Source organism: Podarcis melisellensis (genome assembly GCF_964234715.1).
Source record: "Podarcis melisellensis genome assembly, chromosome: 16".
Classification (NCBI taxonomy): domain Eukaryota; kingdom Metazoa; phylum Chordata; class Lepidosauria; order Squamata; family Lacertidae; genus Podarcis; species Podarcis melisellensis.
Genome location: NC_138533.1, coordinates 14,814,344 through 14,830,980, shown reverse-complemented (window position 1 = coordinate 14,830,980; position 16,637 = coordinate 14,814,344). Strand labels below are relative to the sequence as shown.

General features: G+C 50.3%; 2 protein-coding genes across 3 annotated transcripts; both read right to left on the bottom strand.

Moving 5' to 3' along the window:
* Positions 1-229: 229 nt before the first annotated feature.
* Positions 230-5,230, bottom strand: LOC309359263 (toll-like receptor 5). The gene is made up of 2 exons (XM_081892729.1): positions 5,116-5,230; positions 230-3,782 (listed from the first exon to the last, which is right to left on the bottom strand). The coding sequence occupies exons 1-2, from the start codon at positions 5,159-5,161 to the stop codon at positions 1,855-1,857; spliced, it is 1,974 nt and encodes a 657-aa protein (XP_081748855.1). The 5' UTR covers positions 5,162-5,230; the 3' UTR covers positions 230-1,854.
* Positions 5,231-6,695: 1,465 nt separating this feature from the next.
* On the bottom strand, positions 6,696-16,636 carry VPS51 (VPS51 subunit of GARP complex). 2 transcript variants are annotated; one of them, XM_081893013.1, is made up of 10 exons: positions 16,501-16,636; positions 14,514-14,643; positions 14,122-14,268; positions 13,649-13,868; positions 12,399-13,143; positions 11,223-11,438; positions 9,720-9,938; positions 8,606-8,727; positions 8,166-8,253; positions 6,696-7,107 (listed from the first exon to the last, which is right to left on the bottom strand). In XM_081893013.1, the coding sequence occupies exons 2-10, from the start codon at positions 14,611-14,613 to the stop codon at positions 6,847-6,849; spliced, it is 2,118 nt and encodes a 705-aa protein (XP_081749139.1). In that variant the 5' UTR covers positions 14,614-14,643; positions 16,501-16,636; the 3' UTR covers positions 6,696-6,846. The 2 variants fall into 2 exon arrangements, with proteins under 2 accessions (XP_081749139.1, XP_081749138.1); XM_081893012.1 differs by lacking the exon at positions 16,501-16,636 and adding an exon at positions 15,651-15,858.
* Position 16,637: the final 1 nt, after the last annotated feature.

Below are 16,637 nucleotides of genomic sequence, written 5' to 3'. Positions count from 1 at the left end.
ATTAGGAGATGTTTATGGAAGACCCACATAGACCATGTGTTCATTATTCTCAGTACAGCCAGTTTGTGAGAGGGTGCGGTGTGTGTCAGGTTGATCAGGCCTGAGACACTGAAGTACCTTTGCTTTGCAAAGGGAATGCAAGGAGACAAAGATGAACAACTAAACCTCAACCTGGGGTTTTTTCCTTTGCAAGGGAATGTACGTGTAGGGGGAAAATCCAGACCAAAAATGAAAGTTCAAGACTTTATTACCTAGCAAAATATTTAAACAGTGAGGTGTTTTCTCCCTTGTGGAGACTGACTCTGGGAAAAAGGGAGAGAGAAGCTGGAATGAAGCTATTACCCTACCTAGCAGCACACAAACCCTAAATTCATAGACACTCAAGAGTACACACATCAAGGAACCAGAGTAAGGGTTCTGTAACAACCAAACATAGGGAGAAAGTGAGGCTTGCAGATATGTGTTGACTCTTCAGAATTCTGCTGTTTAAGTCTTTTCTGAATTATAATCCTATCTTCACATTTTAATATTTTCCCCAGTTGCCTTCTCCCACTCGGTCTTCTCTGCCCCAAATTGCCTTCCTGGTGTTGGCACTGAGCAGAACTGCCTCCATAGACACATGGCAAAGGAAATCCCACCCCACAGGATGTAGAAAACAGTGCTGGGCTGCAGAAGCAGGCATTTTCCCTTTGCCCAAATAATCAATGATTGTCTCAATATTTGTCCTTTTCACATGCGCTGGAACTTCCATTTGCGTAGGTTCAAAGTTAGGGCCAACCCTGCTTCTTAGCTTCTTAGTCCTCTGTAAGCAAAACCCGATCACTTGCAAACACACACACACAAACACACACACGTGTTAAGTGTTCTGTTCAGGTTGCTAAGACACCTTGGATTGGTTTCAAGGCTGAATTACTCAGCAAAGCTAATGTTCAATCTAACTGGATTAACTACACAGTTTTTTACTGATAATGAAAGGAGAGATGTTTTAAAAGCATTTATGTATGAATACTGTACATCATCAGCATAAGTATCTCTAACAAACGTTATTTATTTCTTTAAATGTATACACATCTTTAAAAAAAAGCTTGTTCAAACTATGTTATGTAGTTTTGTGTTTTTATACTTAAGCCACCCTGTGATCCTCAGAGGAAGGGCGGTATATAAATTTAATAGGTAGATAAAATAAATAAATAAATAGTAGGTTACTTAACTTGCCAGGTTGCCAAATCCACAAGTTGGCTCTAAAGCTTCTGCTTCTTAGGGTTATCAACTTACTAAAACCATGTTTAAAGATACAAAATGCATTTTAATCATCACACCCCCACACCCCAAACTACTGAGGGTGGAGGAACTACCAAGAAGTGATAGGTAGCATCTCTAGGAAAGGATGTTTCTCACGTACTTTGGACCCAAGTCATTTAGGACTTAGTAAGCAAAGGGAGAGGGAACTGGAATGGGCAGTTTTGACAGCAGGGAGTAGGAGGGTAGACTCACTTCCAGGACTGTCCCTGGAAAATCAGGACATTTGGAGGGTCTGCAATCACACAGCATTTGCCTCTCTCTGTGTGTGTTTGGATCGTTTTGCTTACACATGCCAGAAGCAACAAAAACAAACACAAACCAGCTTGGGGGTGTGAGTTACGAAACGTCAGCAATTTGGCCTTTGCTACTTGAATACACAGAGATTATGGGCCTACCAAATGGATGTTCCCAGGCATGCGAAAAGGAAAATGAGGCATTTTTATAATAACTGGAACACAGATTTTGGCACTGCTGTGCAGCTTGATGGCATCCCGCATCCTGTGGGATAAGATTTTGTTCTCCATCCCAATCCCCATATTGGGTCGTAACATATTATTGGGCACACTTGCTCTGGAGGAACCAGGACAAAGAGAGATGCAGGAAATCAGGGCTGGTCTGAATGCACAGGAGATTGGCCACAGCTCCACTCAGCCTTGAGTCTTTGTCCTGCATCAGACTCTGGAAGTCAGAAAGTCCACAGTCGCACAGCAAGGACAACTCGCTCAGGTCCAATGACTGTAGCTGCACCAGTGGTTGAAATGTAGAGTGGGAAAGGGTCACTATGGGGTTCCCATGGAGGCTAAGGCTGTGCAAGGATTTCAAGCTGAGGAATGCCTCCTCAGGAATGATGGGCAGGAGGTTGTCAGAGAGATTCAGAGTCTGGAGAGACACCAGACCCTGGAAAAGTCCCTCAGGAAGGGCCCGAAGGCCATTGGAGCTGAGATTCAGGACTCTAAGGTTCTCCAAATACTGGAAGATGTCCACACAGCTCTCTGTTTTCCAGATGTTTCCCAGGTCGTTATGGGAAATATCTAGTTCTCTGAGCTGCCTGGGGCCTCTCTCAGCCCTGAAGCACTTTGCCAGCTGATTGCCTGAGAGATTCAGGAAACGCAAGGTGGGGTTTTTCCCTAGTTGACCCCAGAGACTCCCTAAGTCACTCAGGCGGTTGGAGGAGAAGTCAAGGTGGGTCAGGTTGCTGCTAAGACGTTCAAGACCCCAGGCATCCCCAATCCTGTTTTGCCCCAGCATCAGGCGCAGAAGGGATGGGAGTTTCCCCGCCGGAACCCTCACCAGAGCATTGTCCCGGAGGTCAAGGGTTTGCAAGGAGTTCAGCCCCACCAGAGCATCATGTTGAACAATCCCAAGGTGGTTGGACTTCAGGTTGAGGTGCTGGAGTGTGGATGACCTCAGGGGTCGCAGGGCTTCTGTGTACAGCTCCCCAAGCAGATTGTGGGACAGGTCGAGAATACACAATTGGCTCAGCCCAGAAAAGGCCCCATCCTTGATCTCAGTAATCTGGTTGGATCTCAACAGCAAGATGTTAAGGTCTGGGAGCCCCGAGAAGACAGATGGGCCCAATTCTCTGAGGAAGCCATTGGACATGTCGAAGGAGTAAACTCTGCTGCCACGGAGGCCAAGAAAGGTGCTAGGCGAGATGCCCTTGAGGTTACGGAAACCAAACCCGCTGCCGAGGGCGGCTGAGTGCTGCATCTTGAGGTTATGGATTCGAGTGCCATTTAGTCGTGTGAAGAACTTCTGAGCTTCCATCGCGTTCCATGAGTTCGAAGAGACGTCCAGAGTTCCCAGCACGATGCTGAAGAAAGGGTTGGTGCAGGCATTGGGATTAAGCAGTCGGTTGGATGAGAGGTCAAGCAAGCCCAAATGGTGCCCCCTGAGGTGCTGTAGGTCTTCCCCACAGATTTCCCCAATTTGGTTGAGCTTCAGCTGTAGGACGCTCAGCTTCCTCAGGCCCTGGAAAGTTGGATCAGGCCTCAGCCTACGGATGCGGTTTCCGGAAAGATCCAGCCTCTTCAGTGATACCAAATCCTGGAAATAACCTCTTTCCAGTACTTCTTCGTCAAAACCATTGAAATCCAAGAGCAACACCTCAAGGTGGGTGAGGCCGCGGAAAGCAGCTGGGTGCAAGGTCAAGTTCTTGTTGCCGCCAAGATCCAGGATCCTGACACTGGGCACATTCTGAAACGCCCTTTCTCCGACATAGAGGGATCCTCCCAGTTGCTTCCCAAGAGACAGCATCCTCAGGGACGGCATTTGGGAGAAGGAGGAATCCGAGATGTTGGATAAGAAGTTGAAGTTCAGCAAGAGGACCTGAAGGGAGCTCTCCGTTTCAGGGACTTCCTTGTGTCTTTGAGCTTGGCAATTGGCCACCAGCAGAGAATTCACTTTGGTATGGTAGCAGCGGGGCTGGCTGTCAACAGTGTACCCCAAAACCAGCAAGAAGATGATCCTACTAAAAGGAGCTGGCAATTAAGAGAGAAGAAAGGGGACATTTGTTAGTTCCCTGTTCATTTTCCTAGCACAGCTTGTCCTGTAAAACTAACTTTCCTAAAGTTCAATGGGGCAAGAAGAAGCTTTGACAGTTGACTGACGAGAGAGATGGCATAATTTGGCTGCTGATAGTTCCAGGTTTAAATGCCACCTCTGCAACAAACACACAAAGTGGTCCAATATTGTCTCATTTGATGGGCAGCAGCAAGAGCTCTTCAGGGTGTTCCAGTGCTGAGGCCTCTCCCAGCATTGCTTGTCCAAGAACCTTTTAACTGGAAATGTGAGGATTTTATAATTTCAGGTATATTCTGCCTTTCCTCTTAAGGAGCTCAAGGCAGCAATCATGGTTCTCCCCTTTCACATTTCTTCCCTGCAACACCCCAAGTGGCCCAAGATCACCAAATGAGCTCCATGGCTGAGTGGGGATTTGAACCCTGGACTCACAGACACTAGCCCAACAGCCACTGCACCAAACTGACTACACAATATCCCAAACTGAAGAATCTTGGGCATGTAAAGCATGGGATCTAGCAATAGAGTTGCAGACTGACCAGCAAAAGGACGGATCATCTTTTAATCACCTTTTAACACCCTCTTGATGTGCAGAAAACTGCAATAAAGGTTCTCTCCTCCCAGACAGTGAAGAGATAAGTCATGGCCATCTGCTGATGTCTGCAGTTCAAGCTGTTGGCCTTGTGAATAGTAACAATAACAATAACAACAACAATAATTGTACCCCACCCATCTGACTGGGTTTCCCCAGCCACTCTGGGTGGCTTCCATCATATATAAAAATATAATAAAACCTTTAAAAAGTTCTTATACAGGGCTGCCTTCAGATGTCTTATAAAAATCAGATAGTTGTTTATTTCCTTGACATCTGATGGGAGGGCTTTCCACAGGGTGGGCACCACTACTGAGAAGGCCCTCTGCCTGGTTCCCTCTAACTTCACTTATTGCCTGAAGGCCACCAGAAGACCCTCAGAGCTGAACCTCAGTGTCTGGGCTGAACAATGGGGGTGGAGACACTCCTTCAGGTATACTGGGCCGAGGCAGTTTAGGGCTTTAAAGGTCAGCACCAACACTTTGAATGTACTGGGAGTCAATGTAGGTCTTTCTGGACCAGTGTGGGGAAAAACATTTGCATCCCACCTATGCCACGGAGTAATGGGCTTTCCCCATCTTAAAGCTCTTCACTAACCTGAAGCTTGATGTCTCACCTGGCAGGGGAGAATTATTGACTTTCTAGAAAGAGGACCGGTCATATTGAGGGACTCAAACCCCACTTTATCTTCTGTCACTCACCTTTTGGAGCCCTCCAAAGTGGGCGGCTTTGGTGAAACCTGAGCATGGTGTTGAAGCTGGTGCAAAATGAGACTCTCTCTCTCTCTCTGCTGCTGCTGCTGCTTATGGGTTGGCACAGTCCTTGCCCCATATAAACACCACCCGAGCAGTTCCCTTTCTGGGCCCCACGTCATCAGCCTGCGTTGACTCAAATGTGATTTGGAAAGATGCATAATGGGGAAATACTGGGGAAATTCCCTGAGGGCCCTTCAGCAGATATTACTGTCCCCCCCCCCCGCTGCCGCCCTCCGCCATGCTAGCTCAAGTGCAACATTTCCTAGGTGCACACAGATCCTTAAAGATTGCTAAAACCAAGTCTACCCAAGAATAACTGCATACAGGCTTCCTGCACTTTGTATCATTGGGTGAAAGTGGAAATTTCAGGCAAGGTACCTTGTCACCCTGCGGGAATGTCCTCTCCATAGCAGCGAATCATGTCCATTTGCAGTTTTGTCATCTTGCATTTAAGGCCAGAGTGGCGAACTCTCTGCCTTGTGTGCCACATACGCCCCCCGAAAGCAATTTCACCCAGCTGCCCGTTTCCCTACCAACTTTTTGAGAAGGGGTGGTTAAAAAAATTATTCAGTTGCATTTGCAAGGCAGGGCGGGCAGGGACAGCAACATGTTTCAAGAAGGGGAGAAATGAAAGGCCTAAGCTTTCAATGTTGCGTGTCCCTTTCAGCTTGTGCATGTCACATGCATGTAATGTAGGACTGTAGTCCTCTGTATGAAATCCCTGAACTCAGCCCAGAACTGAGTTCAGCAGTTTGGAGAAGCAGTGGCATAGGAGAGCCGAAAATATTGCCAATATATTTCACATCTGGCAACCCATGTGCCCCTTGGGTTTCAGTTAGTACATGGGTAGACGAGTCTAAAAAGCCTGGGATGCAAATTTTCACAGCCCTCTAGTATCTTTGGTGGCTCATTTACCAGATACAGTACAGTGGTACCTCGGGTTAAGTACTTAATTTGTTCCGGAGGTCTGTTCTTAACCTGAAACTGTTCTTAACCTGAAGCACCACCTTAGCTAATGGGGCCTCCTGCTGCTGCCGTGCCACCGGAGCACGATTTCTGTTCTCATCGTGAAGCAAAGTTCTTAACCCAAGGTACTATTTCTGGGTTAGCGGAGTCTGTAACCTGAAGCGTCTGTAACCCGAGGTACCACTGTATAATGTATTTAGCATTAACTCTGGAAGTGTATACCTGATTCTGACCAAACTAAGTCTTCTGATGTGTATTTTGTTCTAGGAGGCTTAGTTTGGTCAAAATCCAGAGGAAGGGAGAGACCCACGCATGCCACCTTGAGCTCCTTGGAAGGAGGAAGTGGGATATAAATGGAATAACAATAATGAACAAATCTGGTTGGCCACAGAGACAGGATGCTGGACTGGATGAGCCTTTGGCCTGTCCCAGCTGCTGCTGCAGGACCTTTCTCATGCTCTCATGAAATCATGCAAAAAGGAACAACTGACACGGTTTAATTTTATCCAGAGCTACAGTTTCCTGGTTGCTGCAGAAACAAAATAGCCTTCACCAGTGAATACGGTTTAAGTTAATCTTTATTTATCACAACCACATTGACATCTTTTGAGGTCTCACCTGCCAGACATTCCCGTTCTCCCCCTACCTGGCAGGGAACAAGAGTGCAGACACATAGCTGCCCTTCCCCTGGTCTGGCCCCCTCCTTGTGCCCTAGCCGCGTTCACAGATGACCTCAATGACACTCTGCTCCATGGGCACGGGGTCAAGGCAGCGGTGGGCTGTGCTGCCCACAATCTCGTCCAGCAAGAAGTGCACCAGGTTCTCATCAGAGACAAAGCGCCACAGATAGAGTTGCAGGTAGTAACAGTCCACCTGGATCTGCTGCAGGCCAAAGCGGCCAAAAGTTCGCAGGCGGACACACTCCAGGAACGTCTTCAGGCTGATCTTGATGATGCCGGTAAGCACAGAGACCTGAGTGAAAGAAGAGGATGAAGAGGATTAAAAAATGGACAGCAGACTGAAGATCCAAAAATCTGCTCGCCCTGCCCCCCAAATGGATGTTTTCCTGATACTTTCCCCTGGGGGTGCTCATTGAAATCATTGTATGGTTTTGGACAACTGCTCAGTCTGCCTCTCTTCAGCCAGGCCTTTGGTTAAGTCAATGGGTGCCTCCCTTCCCCTTGCACGGCCGTTTTGTGTTTTTATTCTATGATTTTCATTTAAATTGCACTTGCTTTATTGGTAATGTTCTGCAACCTACCTGGCCTAGGAGTGACAACAAAACAGGCAAATGCCGCTGCCTGTGGCTTCGCCCTCCTGCCCCAATCACACATTGCTGTGTCAATTTTGAAGATTACAAACAGAGAAAACTAATAGAGACGGGAACACCTAAGACCCAAGAGTAAAGGCACTTATGTGGCTGCTCTTACCAGCCAAGCTTAACCATCCATCCTGGTCAGGTCTTACTAAGGACCTTCATCATGGATGTTCATCACAAGCTTCTTAATAAAGGCTTGATTCACCTCTGTCCTGGTGGCAGCCAAACGCTGCTCAGAAACTGAAAGAGGGTGGGAGATTCATTCAGCAAAGGTGCCAAGATGACCACAAGCTCCGATTCTGGGCTCCACTGAGAATCAGGCAATTTGGGAGGGGATAAGCAGATTGGAGCTCCATGAACTATTAGACTTTTAACACTGAGAGGGAGAACCCAAACGGACGCCTCCCCTACATATTGAGAAAATTACGGTTCTCTCCTGATCTGAGTGGTGTAATCGAATGAGGTTTGGGCTGCAACTGCAGCCCTAGTGAAAGATATGTATATCTAGCAATAACCAAAGAAAAGGAACCTGCTACCCTTTCTAGAGATCACTCCCATCCTCTGCTGGCAAGGGCAATGGCTCCTCTCTCCCTGTGGGGTGCATGCACATCTCCCCAAGAGGCAGATCCAGGCGCCCCTGTAGAGAGGCCACCAACCTCACGTGCTTTGGCTGGAGGAAGCACAACAGAGCACGCCACTGCAGGCTCCTCACCTTGTTGAACTCCGCAGGGCTGAAGATGTCGATGCGCTCAGAGAAAAGCTTCTGGATATTGCTCAGCAGGTTGGTATCCATGGGAGCGCTTGGGGAGAGAAGAGAAGAGATGAGGCTCACACAGGGTGGCTGACTGCTTGTGGGGCTAAGGGCCGTGCCCAGGAGACTAGCACACTATCCCCCAGCCCCTGAGCTGCCTTGCTGGAGAGGGGTTTAGATGGACATCTCTTTCCCTCCACCCGGGCCTGTGGCACACAATAACTATGCGAGGTATCCATGGCAGGCAAGCCAGCGTCAATTCTTGCGAACCAGAAACTCTTAGGGGCCAATTTGCAAGGTTGCACTAGATACACACAGTGCCCCGCCTGCTCCTTTATGATTTAGGGATGATTCAAACTCCCCGTCCAGCAGGAAGGACAGGGCCTGCCTCCCCAGCTCACCTGGGTGTGTAACTCGGCGCGTAGCGGCTCTGCTGCCGGGAGCTGCTGTAGACGGAGAAGGTCCTTTTGCTGGAGTCACTGCTCTGGGCTTTGCGCACACCTTCCTCATAGAGAAGCCCAACCTGCGTGGGGAGATTAACGTGTGAGGCAGTTACTCAAATGGAGAGGGAGCCTCTGCACAGGTTCACCCTGACAGCTGGGGGTGGAAGGCTAGGGGAGATGAAGGCCAAACCACAGCAGGTTCTGTTTCCTGTGTAAAATATACCCATTACAAAACATGTTTCCAGCTGGGGCACTTTTGGCAGAGAGAAACATAATGGCATTATAGTTCTTTTTTCCATCGTGAGCCCATGGGAAATAAAGGAAGATTGGAAGAGTCAGGGGGCCCCACTGAGTGACTTCAGCCTGCTTCTGCCCACCTGGGACGAGGATTCCAAGGAGATAGAAGCCTCAGCTCCCTTCTCTTTGGGGAACTTGGCCTGTTCACTTCTAGACAACACCGTCTTCCAAGTGAGGACCCCTGGCACCCCATGCCTACCCTGTAACAGGCAGCATATGACACCACTGTCAAAACAGCTACACTGGCTGCCCATTTACTATTTATATTAATTTACAGAGCCCTGAACAACTTAGGTCCAGGGTGCCTCAGGGACTGACAAAGCTCTCATATCTCAGCTTGATCACTGAAAAAGTCTGCAGGAGCATCACTGGTCGTTCCCCGAGTTGGAGAGGCTCATTTGACATAAAAAAGAGAGAGCCTTTGGTGTCATTGGCCCAGGCCTGTGGAACACTCCGCCACTAGAGATTCAGCAGGTGCCTTCTGTGCCAACGTTTGCTGAAAACTTTTCTATTCTGCCAAACCTATGTAGCCTGTTAAGAATACATTTTTCCATGACAATTAGCCAATTTTAAATTTTAATGTGCTTTCCATATAGATACATTGGAAACTGATATTTTCATGGTATCATTATAAATAAACAAATAGATAAAAAGGAACAAACCCCCAAATTCCAACCCCCTCTTCCTCATATGGTGCCCTCTCTTTCCATTTACAGGCGAACCGGGTGGTTTTCTGAAATCTCTCCCCTCCCCCTTTCTCCTCCGCCCCACTCACTTGAACATCAATGGAGGTAGCATCCTCCACCACACGCTTCATGACGGCACGGACATTGCGTGGTTCAATGGTGGTGATCCAATCCCGCGTCTCGACGCTTTTGCGCAGCATCTGAGAGATGACTAGGCCTTGCACCTTCACATAGTGGTTCAGCAGCTTCTGGGCGGCTTCCCGGGCTTCAGCACACAAGCCAGTGACAGGGGTGACGGGAGAGTGGTCCTGGTCCAGAGACAAGGCAGAGCAGGAAGATGAAAAGGGTGGCACTTGGCAGCTTGATGTGGGGCTCTGGAAAACTCAAGGAGCTTTTAGATACGTAAGGAGGCCTCACCACAAGAACCAGTCCGCTAAGAACAAAACTGGAGGTGGAGGGTGGGAAAGGCTGAGAGGGACTGGCTTGCCCAATGTCATCCAACAGGCTACCAGCAGAGGCAGGATTTGAACCAGGGACTTCCTGGCTCAAAGCTCGCGCTGTTAACTGCTACACCATACCAATACTAAACAGGCTATATTTGGATAGGCTTTGCTTATTTCTGAATGGTTTGAGATTTACATCTTTCTGAACCACATCTGGAGAAATGAATTACGGTATATGTTTTATGGGAGGCAAGAAATGTAGGGGTTTCCTGGGGTTGTGGGGAAGCAGCAGGTGCACCCTATGCAGTGACCGAAATACTGAGGAGTGACTGGAAAGCTAATTGACACAGGCATCAAAGAAGCGGCACTGAGGACCAGAGCCAGAAACGCAGTTTACACATTTCATTCTCAGCCAACGCATGTGGAATGCAGGGGTCACAATACTTACATTTCAAGCTTCTTCCAAAGTGACAAAATCCAATTCTAATGCATTTCTAATAAATAGCATTTACTCTGCATAGGATGAATTCCCTTGAAAGAGACTCTGGCCCTGTGATAAGGTGGGGGGACCCCACCTCCACCCCACACCTGAATACACCAAGCAACATGCTCAACAGGGAAGGACCCCTCCAAAGGCCAGGAGCAAGCTAGCCAGGATTTCTCCTTTGGGGCTGCCCCTTGGCTGAGAAAGTTCCATGAGTCACACATACTGCAATCCCCATATTCTGCAATAAGGAAATCAGCAAGGTCTGCCACACACAGAGAGAGATGATGCAAATGGGACAGTATGTACAGTTCTAGCTACCGCTATTTCGTTATATATTATGTTATATATGGTTTTTTTAAAGACCTGTTTACAGAGCTTGCGTAATGCTTTTCCCCCCCTTCTTGTTTGGCAGTTGGCTTCTAAAAGAAAACTGGCGGGTCTAAAATGTGCTTCTTTGTATATATAAAGAGGGAACAAAGCCCTATGTTTGTTCCATAGTTGTGTGGAATAATGGCACAGCTGAGGCCTTATTCAGATCTCAATGAACTTGGTTCTGAGCAGAGGAAAGGAAACACAGCCCTCTTCTGCCCCCCACCCTAGCCATTTAAGTCTCCCAAGCCTGAAATGACTCCCAGCATCCTCTCTTCCCACGTGTGACACACCTGCACCAGGAACTGTTCATCTGTCAACGTGAGGATGTAGCTGATGGTGGAGGTCTCGTAGTCCAGGCAGAGGCGGGAGAGGAGCAGCAGCAGGGTGGGGGGCGTGGAGCCCCCCTTGTCTCCAGTGCTCTCACAGAACTGCCGGGCTGTCTGACAGATGGACTTGATGAAGCTGACAATGAGGCCTTCGCGGACACCCTGGCTGCAGAATTCCCCCTAGGAAAATGCAAGAGAGGCACAGGGGGAAGTTAGAGGCATCGCAGCAAAAAGTCTCAGCCACCCAGCCTTGACATGAGCCACAGTTTGATTCCAGGGCCAGCACTGCAGGGAGTTGGTGGAGCCAAGGGGCTCTTTAACCCTTCCTTGTCCGGCAAGAACAGGGACAGAGGCTCTGCCCAAGTTCGCCCCATGGGTCCCTCAACCAAGCGGGAGAGATGCCTGAAATGGAGGATGCTGGCAAAGCCCATTGCTCATAGGCAGTGAGAAAGCTTTGAGCCTTTGCTTTTCTTAAGAGAGAAATCACATAGCAGGACTGGAGCTATGTGGGACAGTTCAAGTATGGGGCCACCAGCTGCTGAACTGTCAGGAATCCACTGCAGCTGTTCACATTGGGGAAGAAGGGTTAAGGAGCCCTTACCTCATTTCAGACATAGAATTGTATGGTTGGAAGGGACCCCAAAGGTCATTAGTCCAACTCCCAGCAATGCAGGGATCTTTCAGAGATGCAAGTGGTTGAGGGGCATAATGAGAAGGGATTCATGAGGACTAGCAGCTATGGGGCCCCATCGCACAGCAGGCAGAGGCTTCAGGCTGGCAGCTGAATATCCCAAAATGTAAACTAAAGAGACAGAGGCTGAATACACCCAGCTCTGCCTTAACCCCTGGAAGGGAGATATCCTGGGGTGCTTCTTCCACAATCAGAGAAGTCCATCCTACAAAAGCAGGACCCAAGGAGGAGTTTCTTATGGGGTTTCTGGTGGCAGTGGAAGGATCTTGTTGTGAAGCCCACAGAGGGTTTGACTCTCATACAATTTGTGTCCCCATAGATTACCTTATGTAATTCTACATATGCGCACCCATGCATTTTTATTTATTGTGATGTATCACGTCTCCAGGCTCCATCAAGCAACTTTCTCTCTGAAAAGTCTAACAAACTCTCTTTCTCTCTCTCCTTACCTTGAAATACGGCTTGTTAGAGAAAGTGATGTCCTTGGCAGTGAAGAGGTGGACGTAGGTGAGCACAGACTTGATCTGGTTGAGGATGGAGGCTGAGATGGTGCCCAGCAGCTCTGCCAGGTTGGGGCTGTCCTTCCCCATGAGCCGAGGGGCGGCCAAGGACTGGCGCACGTCCGTCAAGCAGTCCAGGTAGAAGCTCTGCAGGGCCTGTAGGTATTGGCGGATGCGCTCCTTGGCTGCCCGCACCACGATTTCTGTGCCCTCTGCCGCTGACCGCGAGGCAGGCAAGAGCTTGACCAAAGCCTGCAAGCGGCGGTGGAAGCGGTCCAGGGCCCGCACCAGCAGGGAGTTATCGCCCACGCCCCGCTCCAGCTGGATGCGCCTCTCCACCAGGGCAAAGTAGCGCTCCATCAGGCCGTCCACAAAGGCCACCAGCTTGTCGTGGGCCATGCTGGCAATCTCACGGGCCCCCTCCCGGCTGACAAACAGCTCTTGGTATGAGGCAATCACCAGGCACATGTTGCTGACAAAGTTGTTGCAGCCGCGGTCGGTGAACTCCAGGATGTCGGTGGCCGGGGTGGCCAGCTGCCCCTCGCCCAGCTCCGCCTCCAGGGCTCGCAGCTCAGCTTCCAGGCGGCAGCAGGCGTGAGAGAGGAACTCGTCGCACAGCTCCTCGGCAGGCTCGCCCAGCTGCAGCAGCAGCTCCACGCACTCGGCTAAGTCCTTGGCGCAAGAGCCCCCATCCCTGAGGAGGCAGGAAGGAAGGGTCTCAGGGCTGAGCTGCAGATTTTAAACTGGCTCCTCCTCTTAAATGACATTTTCATCCCACCCTTCCTCCCAACGATCAGAACGATCCTACAAGGTAGGTTAGGCTGAGAGATAGTGAGGGGGCCAGTATGCCCATCATGCTTCAGGGCTGCATTGAGCAGGGTGGTGGTGTACCTGAACCCCAGCTCCTCATTACGTACTCCAACTCTGGCACTACATTGGCTCCCTGCAGCCATTCTCTCCCCCCAGAAACTGTAGGGCTCTGGGGAATCCTCTCCAATGTCAGGATTCCTCGAATGGAAACCATAACAGTTAAGCTAATCTAAATTTGTACAGCAGAATCACAGAGCAGCCACCCTTCTTTGCCAAGTCGTCTGGCTCACAGGCTCCACTGCTTCAGTCCCCAAGACCTTCTCAAACACAGCCCCATTCATAGCAAACAGTCAAGTGCAACAGCTCCCCTGATGTCTTCCGTTGCCTACCTGAATTTCTCACGCAGCTTCTGAGCGAGGTCAGCCATGATCTTCTGGCAGTCGTCCTGGATGCCCCGGAAGGAGGGCATGTGTTGGTACTGGTGGAGAATGGAGCGGGCCTTGCTGTAGTATCGCACAGCCTGTCCGTAGGCCTCCATCTCCACACATTTGGTCAGGCGAGCCGGCAGCTCAAACAGGAACTGCAGCTTGCGTAGGAGCGCGTGAACACCTGGGGTCAAGAGAGAGGGAGGAAGTCAGAGCAGGGCAGGCAAGCTGCTTTGGAGCCCCAAACCCCAGCTGGTGCCACCCCACCTTCCAGCACTCAACAAGCTCCTCCTGGAGATGCTGGGGATTAAACAGTTAGCTTCCGACATGCAAAGTGGATGTTCTGCCACTGAACTGGTGCCCCCTCCCCATCAGCTCCAACAGGCTCCTGACACCCTTGTCGCATATTAGCACCAATCAGAGAAGTGGTATCGCACCAGATAGTTTGGTGATCTGCTCATGTTGATCCTGCAAGGTGCTGCTGATGCTCGCACTGAACTCCGTGATGACGGCCATGTTTGCTGCCAAGCAGTCCATCTCATCCTCCATCTTCTTGAAGTCATTCTTCATCTTACGGATTGTGTCTGAAGAATGGAACATGAGAATGTTAGGAAGAGTCTACTTCAAAAGCATTTTCTTCCATTGGCACTAACAGAAGCTATCTGTTTAAGCTATTGGCTGCACACAGGATGGGGCGGAGACTGAGGGCTGAGTGGGGAAGTTCTGTGGGTTGCAGGTTTCCCACACCTGAACTAAATAATAATAAACTGGAAGAGGGAGGTGAACCACAAATATAACTTTCCCATGACCCGCCAAGCGTTCCAGTTACCTGTTGCTGAGATGAATTTATTGTAATTTTCATAGACTAGAGTCTGCATGTCACTGTCCAAGGATCGGATCTGCTTCACCATGTCTGTCTCGCAGTCCATCAGCTGGGCCAGGGGGCATTCTTTTCGCAGCTGTCACACACAACATAGGTGGGTGCTGTCAGCAGCAAACTGAACTTGGCCAATGCTCCTCTGGCTATCCTTGTGAACACTCCTCCACCCCACCCCACCCCAGTTTAATCATTGAGCGCTTGCTTTGTGTACAGAAGGCCTTAGGTTCCAAAGGATCACCGGCTGCAGGGCTAAGATCTGGGCTAAACAGAGCAAGAGACTGACTTCTGGATAAGGCAGGTCAATAGGTGACTGAGCTGCTGCAAGTGAAATACAACACACCGCCGTTATGCATGCTTGTTTGGGTTATTCGTTTTTTTAAAAGGGGATTATTTTTTTACTCCCCAATATTGCAGTTGGGGAGACAGAGGCTGAGGGAGTGGCTTGCCAACACCAAGGAACACATAATAATAAAAATAATACATTTTTATTTATACCCCGTCCTTCCGGGTTCAAAAACCGGGCTCGTAGTGAATTCAGAGTGGAAGTGAGAGCCAAAACAGGGGAGGATAAGCCTATCAGCCCAGATCCTGCTTGGGGGCTTCCCTTTGGTTGGCCACTGTGAGAATAAGACTAGATGGGCCAGTGGCCTTATGCTCTCCTTATCCTCTTATGGACTTGCTGATTCATAACTTAGTCTCTTTACCACAACACCAGGTCTGGCATCCTTTGGAGATGCCACTCTGCAGATTACCAGAGGCACTCTATTCTCAGATCCAGCGCTTCAGTAATAGTAGACCATGAGGAACCCTCAGATCTTCTGCGCTGAGTGAAATCTGGATCTGTGAACATGCTAACCCTTCGAGGCAAAAGGCACTCTGCTCATGCCCAGAGACACTCAGCTCAAGCTGTTCAGAATTTTGGTAAAGCAAAGCAGCATTTCCCGGAACAAGTGAGTTTTGGGGACGGGCCAGCTCGAGACGGGACGGTGGAGCCTGCCCAGGGAGGGTTGGCCATGGGACCTCGCCAGTGGGCAGGGTGTTGCTAGGCGCGGAGGGTGTATCTGCCCGTCCGTGCCCCCCCCTCACCTTGGTGAGGAAGACTTCCGGGTCGAAGTGAGGGCCGTTGATGTCGGTGGGGCCCCCGAGATCCCCCCTGGCCGGTCCCGCCAAGGCCTCCCCAGACGGGTCCGGCAGCCCGTAGTAGAGCTTCAGCATCCCGTGCGGCCTCCGCTTGCCGCCCGCGCCTTCGGGGCCCCGCTCCGCCTGAGGCGCCGACATGACCCGCTGCGTATGAGTGTGTGTTTGGCCGTGAGGTGGGAGTTGGGGGGAAGATGGGGAGACCGGAGAGGGGAGGGCGGCAACGGTCAACGGCAACAACTTCCACTTCCGGGAACAATAAAGTTTTGTTGCGACCGGGCGCAGGGAAGGCCTTCCCGTCTCTATGGAGACCGGACCTTAATAAAGTTTTGTTGAAGCGCTTCCGCTTCCGGCTCTTCCTCCAGCTGCTGCAGCTGCTTAAGGGAAAAGCAATTCTGCCGCTGCCTGGCGACGTTGTCAGCGCTCGGCGGCTTCCCAGGCCGGCCCGTGGAAAAGAGGAGGGAGCCTCCCCCCCCCAAAAAAAGGCCCCACCCACCCTGAGGCACACAGGGAGCGCCCAGCCTAGCAGCACAGGGACAACCCCTTGAAAACGCTTCTCTCGCCCCCCTGGGGGCCCCACTCCACTGAACAGGACTCGGAAGGGGGGCTGGCAGGGTCTGCCCCCCCTTAAGGAGCATACTCTTCATTCTCCCCCAAGGGAACTAGCCTCCCCCAGGGGCACTGAGGCAGGTACATTGAAGTCAGATCTCGGCTTCTGTGCATGGAGGGAGGGGAAGAGGAGGTGCTTCCTGGGCACAAAAGGGTTAAGGGTCAGCCTGCCCTAGTGCCAGAGACCCACCCCGCATTGTATGATCTGGAGGAAAGTTCTGCCCGTCTTCTGGAAAGTGAGGCTTGAGGAAAGCAGCCTGGCATGCTGAGTTTGCTGTGGTCAAGGATTCCAGCTTCCTGGGACTTTGCAAGGTTGCCCACTCCCTC